An 18,105-nucleotide genomic window follows, 5' to 3' on the forward strand; every position below is an offset into this window, starting at 1 on the left:
TTTCACAAAAAATCTTGGTGATAAATTTTATCAAAAAGCGCAAAGGTGACGAAAATAAGGGCTGACAAAAAGAGAGGTAATTCAATTTCTGAATCTATGAATCTTGGGAAGCCAGGAAGTTCCATGCAGAGTCTTCTGCACAAACAGGAAAGTGAGAAAGCCGTCCAGAGTTTGGAAGAATCTCTGCTAACAGGAGAGAGATGCTGGCTTTGGCTGCAGCAGGTTTCTTCCTATTTCGTGCGACACTGACTTTCGGCCCCTCCTACTCACAGACTTCTCTGGGAACGCATGACATTAGGCAGCTAACTGTCGTTGTGTCCAGAGGAGTGAGGGCTTCTGCGTTCCTTACTATTTACCTTACCGCTATGCTCTCACACAGCTGATACGTTTGCGCATCCACCATCCCAGGACCTCTTCTTACCACGGCTCTGGCTACAGCCCAGGCCTGAGCCCTCACCCTCTGTGGCCGTGGACTTGGGGCTTCTCTGTACTATTTCCCACCTGGCAGAGAACTCTGGAGCATGTGCAAGGCAGTGGCCTGTGCCCTCATCATGTTCTGCAAGGCCTGTGTAGCCCAGCTCTGGCCTGCCTGCTTGCAGCTTCCCCTCCCACACTCTCTCTGCTCCTGCCTGAATACACATTCCTTCTCCCTACACCAGGACTTCTTGCACCTGCTGTTCCTTCTACAGGAATGTTCTTCCCCCAGACGACCTCCTGGCTCCTCTCTCCTTCCTTGGGGCTCTGCTGGGAAGGAGCTTCCCTGACACCTGATAAACACAAAGCCCCTGGCCTCCACATTGGGCAACACCCATCCAGCCCAAGACTCCCTGACCCCTTCCCCCACATCACTGCTCTTCCCAGCACTCAGTACCACCTGAAACTGCTTATGAGGCTATTCTAGCAGAACATGGCCTCAGAAGGCTCACTCTCCACTCTAACGGTATAGTGGAGGCTCAGTGGTTATTTTTGGGGGGAAGGAAAGGAGTTAGGGAGGGAGGAGGGGAAGGAGAGACGTGTGTAGGAGTGGAACAAGGGCTCGTCTGGTGCTCACAGACACAAGATCTGTCATAGAAGCAGCTCACATGCCTTTCACTACTCTATGGACTCTTCTTCAGGGAGTATTTTCAGCAATGCCCAGATTTTTTTTTTATTTAATACTTTTACCTGGAAATCTTCCGAATTAGAAAAGAACAGAACTGCTTAATTTTATTTCCTAGAATTTTCAAGAAAATAAAAAGTTACCCCAAAGCACGGAGATACTCATACTGTGGCTACAGTGGCATGCAGAATTCATAGAGGTTTCAAAGGGAGAACCATGAACAATACCACTGATACAACCAGGGTATCGAGGCGCAATATTTCAGTTGAGAGCACACCAGCACTTCTCATTACTGTCAGTATTACTGATGTGGTACTCATGTCTGTTTAGATCGTACTGCGCATCACTGTAATACGCCGAGCCTTAACACCTACTTAGCAAGCAGTGCTACATTTAAAAGTCTGGGGAGGAGGCCACTGGAATGTTCCTGTTGCGTCATCACTTTGTGACTCTTGTATCTGTGTACTTTCTGCAACACAGGGTTCCTCTGGACCCACCGTTTCCCTCTCGCAAATGAAAAGGACTGAACTAGGGAGCCCACAGCCCCAGCTAGCTCCCACATCCCTAGGGGGTATTCCACCAAGTGCAAAGAGACTCTGTGCAAAGCACCCTTTGTGCAGACTCCAGGGCAGCGGGAAGAGAGAGGTAGCGAAGAGGACTCCCCAGGGATGTCCAGGAAGGGAAGGCTGCCACCCGCTGGCCTGAAGTAGAAGAGCACCGAGGAATGTGGATCCCAGCCAGGTGGGCAGGGGCTGGTGGCTGAGCGGCAGGCGCCCACGAAGCACAGGACTTAGAGGCATTTCCAAGACAGGACGGGGAGGCGGCCTTCTCAGCACGTGGGGAAGAGGAAGGAGAGGAGAGTAACTCTGAGGCCTTCTGGTCTGTTGCTGAGAACCACCCAGAATACGAAGCGCACGGTCGGTGCAGGGGAGGGGAGGGAGTGTGGACTCCAACGCATTGTTAACCTTCAGGGATACTATAAAACCAAAAACCAAGATGAAAGGGAAGGAGAAAGCTTTGAACTTTTAATGATGCCACTACATGTCTGACTGTACTATTTGATTAGTCACTTTGATATTTTATCACTTAAAATAATTGTTTTTCCAAAATGAACTTACAACATTAAGTCTGAAGCAATAAAAACCAGTTTACAATGTTTTAGGGAAATTAACAAACTCTCCTGGGCACGGGAAGAATATTATAAGACATCAGTTGCTGCTTTTCCTGAAAACCATGTCTGCTGACAGTTTTGAATGGAAAAATCTACTATTAAGTAACAGGATGACTTATTCTTAGTTCAAGAGCATTTTTCAAGACAATAATGAAAACAAAGGACTATCAAAGCCCTGGGTCCTTACCTTCTTCATAATTCAGAGAAGCTGTCACAAAAGACTGATTAGCATCTTTTTGTTAACTTTGTAAAGCCACGAAGTAAATGGAAACTTTAACTTTTTAATTATGCTCAAAAACCAGAAACATCTGTTTTTCAATGTTAATTAATTTGAAATAAGCTTACCATGTCTTTTTATTCATTGTAAGCTCCATTATCATGCGCCTAAAAATAATTAAAACGGCTTTACAAGCATCAACTTGTTCTTTCAAGAGCATGGGAACTTCAGCACATGGTTCCAACAAAAAGACGTTTGCAGCATTTGTCAAAAACACCTTAAAATCAACAGTTTTGGATTAGAAAGTGTAATTAAATATATACATCTGAACAAATTTTGCCTAAAATAACGATATTAATTTCATTCTACCTATAAATCACCTTTGAGTTATTTCTACACAGATTCTGTTTCAATATAGCAAGTGGTACCAAACACATATTCAAGACTTTTTTAACAGCAGGCATGGTTAAGCCACAGCTTGGGATACCCACATTCCATATCAGAGTGCCTGGTTCCAGTCCCAGCTACTCCATGCTTCCAATCCAGCTTCCTGCTTATGTCAGAGAGGCAGCAGGTGATGGCCAACTACGTAGGTCCCTGCCACCCACATGGGACACCTGGATGGAGTTCCTGGCTCCTGACTTCAGCCTGGTCTAGACCTGGTTTTGCCGGCAGTTGGGGTGTGAACCAATGGATTGAAGATCTCGCCTTTTCTCTCTCCCTCTCTTGTCTTTTTGCCTTTCAAATAACTACATTTTTAAAAAGATTGAAGATCTCGCCTTTTCTCTCTCCCTCTCTTGTCTTTTTGCCTTTCAAATAACTACATTTTTAAAAAGTTTTTTTTTTATCTTAGTTCACCCCTTAGAATCATTTAAATACCAAGATATCGACATGGCCTTTTCCTAAGGAAAAACTGCAACTTTAAAAATTTTATGAGTCAGAAGAGCTTTTTTTTGAGACTTCTTTCTGACAATCAACAAAAAGAAGACGGGGTGTGTGTGTGTGTGTGTGTGTGTGTGTAGATAAGATCATTGTGTTTAGATGAGCAATGCTGGGTGCAGGGAGAGGAGGAGAACAGGAGGAAGGGTCGGATAATGGCCAGACAGAACCACAGGATTCTTGCTGACTCCCCCAGGACATGAACTCCTGATTCCTGACAAGCGTGGCCAGCACCAGACAACAGAGGTGAGGGCCTGGAGGTGCAGCAGTATGCCGGGATGCCGCACAACTCCCAGGAGTGCATGCTTTTATTATGAGAAATGTATTTTTAGAAGAATATAAAATGTGAGCGACTTCTTGCAAAAACTGAGATTCAAAAAAAAAAGTTCAGCTAATCAGTCAACTACTCTCTATGCCCTGGATCAGGCCCGCAGGGTGCAAGTTCCCCGTCCTTGCCAACAGGGGAACCCCAGCAGACAATGTGAAAGGACCTGATCCAGGCGGAAACACAGGAGGCCACTCCGCAGAGTCATGACTCAGGGCTCCATCCACTTCAGACATTCTGTTGTCAATCAGGTCTGAGGCTGGACCTGCTCCAGCTGCCCGGGGTACACTTCCTCATAGTTCTCCTGTGTGCCCAACAGCACACACTCAGAGGATTTGGGAGCAAAGAGAACTTTTCTGGCTCATCTGTGGATGAAATGCATTAACAATCACATCTCAAAATAAATAACCAGCCTGATTGAAATTAATATACTCAAAAGGCAAGGGGGGAACTATAATGTAGACAACCTCTAAGGTTATCTTTTGCAAAATTAAAGAGCAACATGTTGCCGGCGCCGTGGCTCACTAGGCTAATCCTCCGCCTGCGGCGCTGGCACACCGGGTTCTAGTCCCGGTCGGGGCGCTGGATTCTGTCCCGGTTGCCCCTCTTCCAGGCCAGCTCTCTGCTATAGCCCGGGAGTGCAGTGGAGGATGGCCCATGTGCTTGGGCCCTGCACCCCATGGGAGACCAGGAGAAGCACCTGGCTCCTGCCATCGGCTCAGTGCGGTGCGCCAGCCGCGGTGGCCATTGGAGGGTGAACCAACGGCAAAGGAAGACCTTTCTCTCTGTCTCTCTCTCTCACTGTCCACTCTGCCTATCAAAAAAAAAAAAAAAAAAAAAAAAAAAAAAAAAAAAAAGGCAAGCAACATGTCCCAATTTTCTAAGAAGAACCATTAAATAAGCACTGTAACATAGGAGTTGCTAAGTGATGACATAAATCACAAAGAATTTACTAGCTTTCAACTAAGAAAAAAATAACTTTCTGATTAACAAGTGCAGCAGCTGTAGTTTAGTTTTAGTGACTATGTTTTTCTCAACTTTAAAAAAATGTACCTAGCTGAGAGGCGGAGAGACGGAGAGAGCCCACAGCTATCTGCTAGTTCACTACCCAAATGCTACAAGGGCTGGGCCTGGACTGCAGAGAAGTCAGGAGGTGGGAACCTAAGTCACGTCTGGCAGGGACCCAACTGCTGGAGCCATCACTGTTGCCTCTTAGGGTCTACCTGGCAGGAAGCTGCACTCAGGTGCCAGAGGCACGCACTGACCTCAGGTGCTTCCCTGTGGATGCAGGCATCTTAGTTGGCTCCTTAGCCAACAGGGCAAGTGCCCAACCCAGTGGTTGTGTATTTTAAAGAATACCACGTTGCTGATTTTCAATGGAAGATGAGAAAATCATGAATATGGTAAAATGCCAATCGGCTGAAAAAGAAAACGGACCCCATGATCATGAAGACTATCAGATGACAAACACAGCATCATGTAAAACTGTGCAACATGCGCGCTACCCCCTTGCGTCACAGACTCCGCACCTGGCTTCTATGTGGGAGGCCCACCCGATACGGCCAAAGACCTGGATGAAGGGGCAAGGAGAGGGCCGAGGAGCAGGTGATTGAGAAGCACACAGTGTTTTCACTTACACTTCTAATAACCTTCAAGTTGAACAGGGCCTGAGAGGTAACCTCCTAACCCCCATTTTTGAGATAAAATCCTGGGTCCAGGAAGGTTAAGTGATAGGCTGAAGCTGCCCTTTCCAACGATCCCAGGCAATATCAGTTCTCCCATATATTCCTTAAGACAGGTATCTAAAAACTACCTCATTGCTCATTGTCCTCCATAAACACAGGCCATCTGGGGGCGCTTGTGACATGGCACAGTGGTTTAAGCCACGACTTGTGACACCTGTATCCCATATTGGAGTGCCGGTTTGAATCCCGGTAGCTCCATTTCCAATCCAGCTTCCGCTAATGTGGCTGGGAAAGCAGCAGATGATGGCCCAAATACTTGGGCCCCTGCCACCCATGTGAAAGGCTGGGATGGAGTTCCAGGCTCCTGGATTTGGGCCGGTCAAGCCCCAGCCATTGCAGCCATTTGGTGAGTGAACCAAAAGATGGAAGATATCTCTTTGTCCCTCTCTGCCTTTAAATAAATAAATAAATCTTTTTTAAAAAACATGGTTCTTTTTAAAAAAAAAAGATTGACTTACTTGAAAAAGCTATAGAGAGAGAGGAAGAAATAGAGAGAGATATCTTCCATCCATTGGTTTAGTCCCCAGATGGGTGCAACAGCCAGAGCTGAGCCAGGCCAACGCCAGGAGCCAGGAGCTTCATCCAGGTCTCCCACAGGGGTGCAGGGGCCCAAACACTTGGGCCATCTTCTGCTGCTTTCCCAGGCCATAGCAGGGAGCTGGATCAGAAGTGGAACAGCCAGGAAACAAACTGGCACCCATATGGGATGCTGGTCCTGCAGGCAGCAGGTTTTAGCTGCTATACCACAATGCTGGCTCCCAAAACATGCAATTTTTAAGAAAAATATTGTTTATAAGATTATACAAAAGGTCTCCAAAAAGTCTGTGGAAAATAAATATTATGCATGGTTTTCAGAACTTTTTACACCAAAATAAACTTATCTTTTAATTCCATTTTTCTACCAATTTTTGAAATATCCATTTTTTCTAAGGATTTATTTTATTTATCCAAAAGGCAGAGTGACAGAGAGAGAGGAAGGGACATAGGAGAACTTTCATCTGTTGGCTCACACCCCTAAAGGCAGCAACAGTCAGGGCTGGGCCAGGCAGAAGTCAGGAGCCAGGAGCTTCATCCAGGTACCCCACATGGGTGCAGGGCCCCAAGCACTTGAGCTATCTTCTGCTTCCTTCCCAGGTGCATTAGCAGGGAGCTGGATGGGAAGCGGAGCATCCAGGACTCGAACAGGCACTCTGAAATGGGATGCCCATGCTACAGGCTGTGGCTTAACTCTCTGTACCACCATGCCAGCCCCCAGAATACCCATCTGTAATGACTAAGCCATGCAAATCGGTGTCCAAGAGTCCTGGCTAACCACCGGGATATGTTTGGAAAATACTTTTAGATTAAAATGTCAGTTATTTCACAATCACTATGTAATGATTCCTCTCAAAAAACTGCAACCAGTTCTTAAGTCTTCTTTGACTTTAAAACTGGGATGAAAATTTAAGAGTTGTTGGGGCCTGCACTGTGGAGTACAAGGTCCATCCCACACGGATGCCGGTTTGAGTCCCAGCTGCTCCACTTCCAATCCAGCTCCTGCTAATGTGCCTGGGAAGGCAGTGGAAGATGGCCCAAGTGCTTGGGTCCCTGCCACCCACATGGGTGACCTAGAGGAAGACCCTGGCTTCAGCCTGGCGTAGCCCCATCTGTTGTGGCCATTTGGGGAGTGAACCAGCAGATGGAAGATCTCTACATCTCTCTCCTCTTTCTCTGTATCTCTGCCCTTCGAATAAATAAATTAATCAAAAACAAAAGAGAAAGAAAAAGTCAGAGTTGTTTACTGACAGATGGCAAAAATATCATTATGTTTCTCCAACATTATCGTCAATAAACAAAACATTCTCAATGACCGCAGCTCTGGGCAGTCCGCGTGTCACGGCCCGTCACACACCTGCAGCAGAGCCTGGGCCCCGGCTCGCACGTTTGTGTTGTCCTCCTCTGTCACGCACCCTCTGCTCATGGCGCTCGTGAAGGAGTAGCTGCGCCCCCAGCTGGAAGAGCGCTTATGACCCGAACCTTCCGTCGGGGCCTTGGAGAAAGAAGGATGCGGTTAACAGAGACACATTTGCATGTTGGATTCCACGGAGTCACCGAAAAAATGAGTCCAGGAGGGCAAACATCTTCTCTATCATTTCATCACTCTTCCCCTGGTACCTAAAGTCGTGCTTAGCACTTACGGTGTGCTGAAGGAGCGAGTCATGTGTGTCCCGTGACTGACGGGGTATGGAACACGGGCCTTTAAACCAAGTGATGAATTCTGTTTGTGGACCTATTCTTTCCAATCTCATCACTGGAAGGATTTCACCAATACAGAAAATCCAAAATTATGGAACTGATACAGATATTTATGGGTAGGAATTTTTCAACATTCTAAATTAATTTTAAAATAACAAGCCAGAAATACAAATACAACTAAAGTTGCTTTAATGTTTTAGGAAGGTGCTCCACTCCATCATTTTAGATTTATCCAACCTCTGGCTTTATCTGACAGGAGGATGGCACTCAGAGCTGCGGCCAGGCTCATGATGGAGGTAGCCCTGGCCGTGCGGTCACTCCTTCCCAGGGTGCAACACACAACCGCTTCTGACGTAGTCCACTGCATGAGCAAAGTCTGCCAAATTTCATTTCTCCAAAACTCTTCTAATTCAAACAGCTTAGGGAGAAGACAGTCACACTTTTCAGTCTCATGTAGAGATGTGTAAAGTAAGGTGGCTTACTAAACAACTCTTTGGCCACAGTGACTGAGGAAGCTGCAGCGTGCATGTGACCCTAGCGTGGGGGTTAGGAGATAGCTATTCTAGAAGACAGACCAGAAGCCGCCTCTCAGAGGGGCATTGGGCAGGTCAGAAAGAGATCCACTGCCTGAGCAGGTATATTTGCACTTCCAACTCCAGAGACAGCTGATGAAATTACCTCCTTACTATCAGTTTCTGAAAAGCCCAATTTTTCAGTATCTTCTTGGGCAGCATCTTTTGTATCCGGTTCCTCCATGAACACAGGTTTGTCCTGGAGGATCCACTTTCTGTACACTTGAACTACTTTCCTTGTTACAGCTATCTCACAGGAAGGCAGCAGAAATGCCTGAAAGGAAAAGAGAAAACGTCCTGTTAATTGCACACAAACTCAGGTCACTATGGAGCCGTGAGATAGATACTTCCAATGGCCATCCCCGATTTCAGACTTTGAAATATACAGCCTGTAACTATACTATCCAGGGCCACATAGATGGTACACACACAGGTTATCTGAGGAAAAATACACGTGATTGGCCATCCAAAATAATATAGTTTAAAAGTAACTTCTCAGCCGGCACCACGGCTCAATAGGCTAATCCTCCGCCTTGAGGCACCAGCACACAGGGTTCTAGTCCCAGTTGGGGCGCCAGATTCTGTCCCGGTTGCCCCTCTTCCAGGCCAGCTCTCTGCTATAGCCCGGGAGTGCAGTGGAGGATGGCCCATGTGCTTGGGCCCTGCACCCCATGGGAGACCAGGAGAAGCACCTGGCTCCTGCCTTCGGATCAGTGCAGTGCACCGGCCGCGGTGGCCATTGGAGGGTGAACCAACGGCAAAAGGAAGACTTTTCTCTCTGTCTCTCTCTCTCACTGTCCACTCTGCCTGTTAAAAAAAAATAAAAAAAGTAACTTCTCTACTTGAATAATTTTTCCAAAAAATTAACCAATAAATCATGCCTATACTGATATTTTAATTGGCTGCATAAAACAATTATAATTATACCATCTGAAAATTTTCCCAACAAATCAGAAATAGGTGATAGACAACAGACATCACTAAGTTGGCAAATGCTTCAAATCAGGGCTTTATCTGTTCTTTTCTTTTCTGACAGCCAGTTGATCAACCTTAATCAGGACACCACTGAGTACAGCTACCCGTATCAACAGGAGCCACTGTGCATATTTACAGGAACTTTGTTAACGTTAAGGAATTCCCTTACACCTCTGCAAACCAGGATTTTGATTTAAACATAGACAAGAAAACTTAAAGGGAAATGCATTTTCCATTTGCGTTTGCCATTTAACTAAGAACCACTGCTGTATGAAAAGGGAGCAGGAAGGAGAGGTTACCCCAACTCAGCTGCCTGCTTCAACACCAACGTGACAACACCGAGGGGCAGAGCACTGGAGAGCATTTTCTCAAGGTTACAAAGTTAGCTGGACACAAACTCAGGTCTTATCTCAAGCTTCTCAAACTTTTTTTTTTTTTTAACATTATTGTTAAGGATCATGCCATGAGATCCAATTACAGGCAGATTTCAATTTACCAGAGGTTCATGCAATACATAAGTTTCCACGAATGGTGGGCAGATCACACCAAGTTCCAGAACAGAAGAGTCTGTGTTATAACAAGACTACACAGTATCAATGTATCACATAATCTGATATGTAAGCTCAGAAAGATCAACCAAGCAAAAAGTATGACAAGGTATGCCAGTATCCCCATTCTAATTTTCTCTCTCTCTCTGACTCTCCCTCTCTCTCTGCAACTCTGACTTTCAAATGAATAAATAAATCTTCAAAAAAAATTCCAGATTAAAAAAATGAGAAAATCTGTTACCAAGAGAGATGACCTAAGGAAAATACTAAAACTATTCTTTAGGCAGAAAGGAAATTATTCCAGGTCAGAAATGTGGGAGGAATTGACGCTGTGGCGCAGTGGGTTAGACCTCTGCCTGCAGCACTCACATCCCATATGAGTACTGGTTTGAATTCAGGCTGCTCCACTTCCAACCCAACTCCCTGTGAATGTGCCTGGGAAAGCAGTAGAAGATGGCCCAAGTCCTTGGACCCTGCACCCATGTGGGAGAGCTGGAAGAAGCTCCTGGCTCCTGGCTTTGGCCTGGCCCAGCCCCGGCTGATGCAGCCATTTGGGGAGTGAACCAGTGGACAGAAGATCTCTCTCAGTCTTTGTCTCTCCCTCTCTCTGTGTAATTCTGCCTTTCCAATAAAATAAATCATTTTTTAATAAAAGAAATTTAGGAAAGACTAAATGCAACAAAAAGAATTTGGGTAAATCTAAATGAATAAAAAAACTGAATAAAATAATTATAATAGTTCTGAAAGGTAGGATATATTCGTAACCAGAAATTCAAATATATAACAATAGTATATAAACTGAGAATGAGTAAATACAACTAATGTGCATACTAACAGGTAAAATTTGAAATTAATGCTAGATTTTAAATTAGGAATGTATTTTATTAACTAACCACTCAAATATTTATATAAGGGGCTGACATTGGGTTAATCCACTGCTTGCGACACCAGCATCCCCTATCAGAGTGCCAGTTCATGTCCCGGCTGCTCCACTTCTGATTCAGCTCCTTGCTAAAGCACTTGGTCAGGTGATAGATGATGACCCAAGTACTTGGGTCCCTGCCACCCATGTGGGAGACCAGAATGGAGCTGCAGGGTCTTGGCTCTTGGCCTGGCCCAGCCCTGGCTTTTGCAGCCACTTGGGGAGTGAACCAGTAGATGAAGGATCTCTGTCTCTCTCTCTGTCTCTCTTTCTCTCTCTCCATCACCCTGCTTTTCAAATAAGTAAATACTTAAATCTTCATAAAATAATTACAAATGAGTGTGAAACCACTTATCTGACTATAGGAGGAAAATGTGATACTAAAAACAAGTAGCCTGAAAGAAGCCAATACAACTAGAAAGTGAAAAGCAGAACAGTAGACTCAGACCCATTGACAGCAGTTGCTGTGTTACATGCAAATGGAATAGGGCTCCAATCAAAAATGTTCGCATGCAATTTAGGAGAGTATATCTAAAACATAAAGAGTCAGAGAAAGATACAGCACAGAATCTTTGGGGTCTCAGGATGTGCCAGCTCCTCCATGCTGTTCTGGGAAATCTGAGATCCCCTGGGCAAGGAGAACAACCTGAAAACTCTTGTTTCTGAAGGTCACTGAACTCCTTTAGGTCAGTTCAGAGCAGGAATCTGAGATGGGGACACCTGCTGTGCCTATGACAGCTCAGGATACCTCATTTGAAAGAGTTAGGATACTAACTACCTCCTTTACAATTTGACTCCTGGCTGGCCCTTTTGCTGCAAACGTATTGCTTCTGCAAAGCTGGCCGGAGTCAGCATAGTGAGTCCGAAACAAACAAACTCCTCCATGACAAAGGTTGGGGATCTCTAATCTCTATCCCAAAACACTTCACTCATGCCCTGAAAATATCAGCAAGAACTCAAGATCCAGAAAACAGATTCTACTTATGGGAAAACAATCCTCTGAAAAGAAGTTTGGAATCAGCAAAACCTGAGAGTCAGATGGCCTAAGTTTCACAGCTTCTGCCACGGCTCCAGTCCAGAAGAGAAAGAGAAAACTCGATCAATCCTTAAAGAAGCATGGGCATCATAGAAACATCGTAAGAGAAAAAGAAAATGAGAAAGGAGGAGAGAGGGGTGAAAATGGAGGCCTGGTGCCCTCACATCCTTCCTTCCAACGCCTCTCGCACCCTCACCAAGTGAAGAAGATGAGATGGTGGGTAAAGAGCTGGCAGAGGTCAGCACCCAGCACCCATCCCAACAAGGATGGTCAACACTGTCAGCAGGATACAGTCTCCTGGGTGACACATCAGGAATGTCAGCTCCAGCCCTGTAAGCACTCGGTGGCCCGGGCGCCACAGCCCTCTTCCCAGGCAGTACCAAGTGGTGCTTGGCGTCACCACCTCTCTGCCTCGGGCACTTCCTAAGCTGTGTTCACCCGGCCTTCTCAAGCTCTAGGGAATGGGAAAGGACAACAAGCAAGCTGAGGCAGGAGGTGAGGCGAGGGTTCCTAGAGGTGGGCTGCAGAGCGGTCGGAAGCAAGGTGCAGTCTCACCAAAGCCCGCGGCGAGTTGAAATGGATGTGGCCGCTTTCCCTTGTGTTTAGCTTTCTCATTTTCTCACTGCGTCTTTGTTGCTGTTTGTTGAGGTCCTGTCTGCCAAAGAGATACAGGACTGCTTTTACGCTGAGATCCTCAAGGCCCAGGCAAAGTAACTTTAGGGTGTTTAATCTCTGTCCAGTGGTGCAATTATTTCCTCTTCTTTCCCATTAGACTGAAGTGAGATTTACTCTGGAGCAGTGGTTCCCAAAACCCATGTGTATTTCACTCGATTGGTTTAGTTCTCCCTGACTTTCTGGGGATGGAAGCCATACAATTCATCATTAGGGCAGCATCTCCCGATAGCAGCAACACCAGACAAAGACTCCTCATGTCCAACTCCTGTCATCTTCTTTTACCTTTTGCAAGAGATCCATTTTTGCATTTTTCATCTTCAGTACTCTGCTGGAACTCTGACATTTCCATCAGTTAGAACTGCTATCTGTCAATCGCTTCTCGGCCTTTTGGCTAAGATCAAGTGTAGAATTACTGTCAAAGGGGGCCCGGTGCTGTGGTATAGTGGGCTAAACCTCCGCCTGTGGCACCGACATCCCATATGGGCGCCGGTTCATGTCTCAGTTGCTCCACTTCCAATCCAGCTCTCTGCTTTTGGCCTGGGAAGGAAGTGGAAGATGGTCCAAGCACCAAGCACTTGGGCCTCTGCACCCATGTGGAGACCCAGAAGAAGCTCCTAGCTTCGGATTGGCTCAGCTCCTCCCGCTGTGGCCATCTGGGGAGTGAAGTAGCAGATGGAAGATCTGTCTCTCTCTCTCTCTCTAACTCGGCCTCTCAAAAAAATAAATAAATCTTAGAGAAAAAAAAAAAAAGAATTACTGTCAGAGGGGTGGCTGCTGTTGTTCCAGACAGGATACGACTACCACTCCTCTATCCCCAGCTACTGTTTGGCTTCCTTACTGCCACTTGTTCGGGAGACACCTGCTCTTCTTTCTAACGTGGGCCTGTGCCTCTTGCCATCTGCTTTGAAAACACGGTCATACAAGGGAATGTTCCTTCCTTGTCATTCTTTATTCAGACTCTCAAAGAACCCTGTAAAGGAGATAAACACTTTTTGAAAAGTTTAAGATCATTTCATTTCCCCCCTGCTGTCCTGGAATGCTAGGTTAGTCCTCTTCCCAGGATATAAAAATAAGAGTTCCAATTAATCGTTCAACTTCCTTTGAGGGAGTATGTTCAAAGAGTTTAGCAGCTTCCTTGTAGCTTAAATTACCTGTTGTTGTTTCCAACTTGTTCCAGCTTCTCATATAAGAATGAATTCATTCTCATATAGAAATTATAAACAAAAGTTAACCATATTCAAAGCCTCTGCACAAGAGGGAAGCAGTGTACTTTCATCCTTAGCATTGACCTGAGGATGATGACACTAATGTACAAGCGACCAGTATGCTTTTTCTTGTCCTTGCCTGAACAGGGCTTTGTCCTGTTGGAAGAATGTAGCTGGGAAGGGAACAGAACAGTTTTTCAGCTTGGTGGCAAAGACTCTCATAGGTGGTCATAGGTGACCACCATCCTTGAAGAAGGCTATGGCTTGCTAAGTTCTCATATTTGACTTAGAATAACAAGATGTCACACACTCAGTGCTTCCAGTAAAATGGGACACCTTTCTAAAATCAGTCATGTTTTGATAATTTGTTGTCTAAAAAGTGAGGTTTGTTTTTTTTTTTAATAGACATTCAGAGTTACAGAGAGAGGCAGAAACAAAGAGAAAGGGAGAGACGGAGGGAGGGAGGGAAGGAGGGAGACAGAGAGAAATCTTCTGCTGGTTTAACCCCCAGATGGCTGCCAACGGCCAGGACTGGGCCAAATGGAAGCCATGAGCCAGAAGCTTCTTCCAGGTCTCCTACATGATTAGCAAGGACCCAAACACTTGGGCCATCCTCCACTATTTTTCCTAGGCCATTGGCAAGGAACTGGATCAGAAGTGGAACAGCTGGGACATGAACCAGAGCCCATCTGGAATGCTGGCACCACAGGCGGCGGCTTTACCCACTATACCACAATGCTGGCCCTGAGAGTATGAAGTTTTAATTGATCTAATTGACCATTATAAATGGGCTTAAGCCATAACATAAAATTTTAAATCTTCTAAGCTATATCTAAATTTGTGTACATATTTTCTCAATTTACTATACAATAAAATGTACTCTTAGGCAAGGCATGATATATATAAAGTTCCTAGTCATGGAGTCCATTATTAAAAGTTCAAAGGAAGGTATAAATTAATACTGCTATTAATACTTTACTGTTATTATTTTTATCATAAGATATTTTAAGATGAGCTGTTCTATTATAGAAAAAGTATTACTTGGGGCCTAGTTAGCTGTATATCCCCAGCCCTATCTACAATACTCACTTTCATATAAAAGTTATTTACCTCAGGGACAGGCATTGGTGGCACAGCAAATTACGCTGCTGTCTGGGATGTCCACATTCTATGCTGGAATGCTCCTTTGATGCTCCTTTGAGATCCAGCTCTCCACTTCAGATCAGCTCCCAGAAATGTGTCTGGGAAGGCAGCGAAGGATGGGCCCTGCACCCATGTGGGAGACCTGGATGGAGTCCCTGGTTTCTGGCTTTGGCCCTGCACAGCCCCAGCTACTGCAGTCATTTGGGGAGTAAACCTGCAGACAGGAAGGTCTTGTTCTCTCTCTCTCCCTCTCTTTCTGCCATTCTATCTTTTCAAATAAATAAGTAAATAAAACCTTGAAAAAAAGTTATCTACTGCAAACTTAGAACACAGATTTCAGATAAAGAAAACTCTATAAACACTTAGTTCTGAAATTCTTTTGTTCATGTGTCTTGAGCTCTCACTCAAAAACAGTAGAAAGATGTCTGTGTCTCTACTGACACATGAGTAAATGAGAAAGCATATTTATTTTCAGCTTTCAAAACTTGTGTTTGTCTTTATGGTTTAAATTATTAAATGTGATTTATTAATAAAAAAAAAAAAAAGAAAGAAAGAAAAGGAAAGGAAAGGGGCCGGCACTGTGACGCAGTGGGTTAACGCCCTGGCCTGAAGCGCCGGCATCCCATATGGGCGCCGTTTCGAGACCCGGCTGTTCCACTTCAATCCAGCTCTCTGCTATGGCCTGGGAAAGCAGTAGAAGATGGCCCAAGTTCTTGGGCCCCTGCACCCACGTGGGAGACACAGAAGAAGCTCCTGGCTCCTGGCTTCGGATCGGCACAGCTCCAGCCAATGCAGCCAATTGGGGAGTGAACCAGTGGATCGAAGACCTGTCTCTCTCTGCCTCTCCTCTCTCTGTGTAACTCTGACTTTCAAATAAATAAATAAATCTTAAAAAAAAGAAAGAAAGAAAGAAAGAAAAGGAAACAAACACTAACCAGAAGAAAACTGAGAACAATATTAATAGATAAAATAGACTTTGAAGGGAAAAACAAAGCATTAGTAGAGATAAAGAAACGTCCTAATAATAAGTTAATTCAAAGGGACATATAATTCTAAATATGTACAACTAATAATCTTGCAAAAATACAATAAATATTGATAGACTTTCCAGAAAAATATAGGCAAATCCAGTCATAGAAGGATATTCTCAGTAACTAGTAGAAAAAGAAAAAATGAGGAGAGGTGACTCTCTCACTAGAATTCTCTGTATCTCAACTCTAATTCTCCTCTGTGTCTCACTGGTGCGCATTTAGGATAATTTTTTGAGACCTGTGACCCTGATTAGTCTCTCTTCAGAAGCATATAATCTGCTATTAAACTTACTCATCAAGGTTTGCTTTTAATATTTAATTACATTTTTTCCCAATTTTGAAATTCTATTTTCTTCTTGTTCAAACCTGCACTTGTCATCTGTTATGGTTCCTTACTTACTGCACACATTTCCGAACTTGTGTTTCATTCCCTTCAGCATGGTAAGCCAGGGCTTACCTGGCACAGCAGCTAAGATGCCGCTTGGGACATTCACGTCCCACTTCCCACAAGTGCCCCGTTCAAGTCCTGGCTCTGTCTCTGAGTCCAGCTTTCTACTAAGGCAGGAGGTCATGGGCCAAGTACTGGACACCTGCCACCCCCATGGGAGACCCAGATTGAGTTCCGGGCTCCTAGATGTGGCCGGACTAGACTCAGACGTTGTGGCTATTTGAGGGATGGACCGGTGGACAGAAGAGATCGCTCTCTCCCTGCTGTCCAAATAAATAAAAAATAACTTTTTAAAAAATTAAGAAAAAAATAAGTAAACGTTGTAAGCTCATTCTGAAGTCTCAACTGTGTAACTGAAGGCCTTGTGAGGTTTTCCTCCTTCTGATTTGTTTGTCTAGAGAAGTTCTGACTCACAAGTTCCCAAGTGGAATAAACAGTGATCTGAGATTATTATACCCAGATAAACTCCTGTGCTCATGACAAGGCAAAAGGAAAACATTTCCCTTCATAAAAGGTCTCAAGGACACCTTGAAAATACTCAATGAGAAAACAAGACCAACCAAGTTAGTCAAAGCAAACAATTTAGGAACATGGAACCAAGAACGTACCTGTGAAATACCAAAACCCAAGACCAAACAACTCGTGCATGCGTTATGATTCCAAAATCAACTACAAACGATGATATATTTATAATATAAATTTATAATGCGATGCAATTAGCAGATGGAGAGAGGAGGCTGAAGAAAATACAAGGCTGCTAGTTCTTTCCTATTTCATAACAGGAAGTCAATCACACAATTTAAAATTGTGACATGCAACTAACTGATTGTATAATATACATATATTATTATATATTATATTACAATATAATCTTCATTATAGGCAAATGTTTTAGCAACTAATATAAGGAATATTTATTTGAATTTCAACAATTCCTTCAGTTTTGCTTTCTTTTCTTTGGGTAAATTCAAGTAAAATAAAATTCAGAACTGTTCATTGAAACAATGCATTGAACTTTTACCTACTTCCCCCACCCCACCTTGATCTCTGTCTGGTTCACCTTCAGCTGCCCGTGCCCAGGGCTGCCTGCCCATCTCCATCTCTGCCGAGCTGTCCATCTTTACTTGCCTGCATATTCCTGTCTCTGTCTGCCTATCTCCTATCTGCACCTGCCTACCTGTCCATCTATGTCTGCCTGCTTACTTCCATCTCTGCCAGCTGGCCTATCTGCGCCCATCTGTCATTCTATGCCTGGCTGCCAGTCTGTTTATGTCTATCAGCTCATCTGAAATCCTCCTGTCTGCCTGCCAGCCTGCTTACGTCGTCTCTTATCCATCTCCTCCCTGCGGGTCTCTCTTCTGTCTGGCCAGCAGCCACGTGTAAACATTTAGAAATATCAAGAATGGTGCCCTTCTGACGTTAACAGTTATCACCTAGATGGTAGTGTTTTGAGCAATTTGCTTTTGCTTTCTCCTTTCTAATTATATACAGAGATTGTGATCATATAACGAGCATACATTTAATAAATTTTTTCTTTAAAATAAAGGCAACAAATAGAACAACCTGATTAACAAACAACCTTACATCAGTGTTTCAAACTCTTCAGACCATAGCCTGAGTAAAACATGTTAAAGGATATCCACAGTATTTTAATAAATAAATCATGAGTTCATAAAGAAAGACTAATCCTTACATCAACTGCACTATAACATGGTTTAATCTGTTTTATTGCTTTATTATTCAAATATAATAATAATAATGAGTTTTGACTCATAAAGTTGATCGGATGATCTAGGAATGAGTCACAGCAGGTAGACTA

At 44.3% G+C, this 18,105-nt stretch overlaps 1 protein-coding gene across 11 annotated transcripts in view; it reads right to left on the minus strand.

The window, feature by feature from the left end:
- The window catches only part of RALGAPA2 (Ral GTPase activating protein catalytic subunit alpha 2), a 328,989-nt gene that overhangs the window by 225,527 nt on the left and 85,357 nt on the right, over positions 1 to 18,105 (minus strand). For all 11 annotated transcript variants that reach the window (XR_007919407.2, XM_070052134.1, XM_070052133.1 and 8 more), the window contains 3 exons: positions 8,410 to 8,577; positions 7,388 to 7,525; positions 2,616 to 2,764 (listed from right to left, as the gene is read on the minus strand). Coding sequence is in view for 10 of the 11 variants with exons in the window: in XM_070052134.1 (XP_069908235.1) it covers positions 2,616 to 2,764; positions 7,388 to 7,525; positions 8,410 to 8,577 (455 nt within the window). In the remaining variant the exon portion in view is untranslated. The remainder of the gene's footprint in view (positions 1 to 2,615; positions 2,765 to 7,387; positions 7,526 to 8,409; positions 8,578 to 18,105) is intronic.

The sequence above is a fragment of the Oryctolagus cuniculus genome, chromosome 11, assembly GCF_964237555.1.
Source record: "Oryctolagus cuniculus chromosome 11, mOryCun1.1, whole genome shotgun sequence".
NCBI classification, from domain to species: domain Eukaryota; kingdom Metazoa; phylum Chordata; class Mammalia; order Lagomorpha; family Leporidae; genus Oryctolagus; species Oryctolagus cuniculus.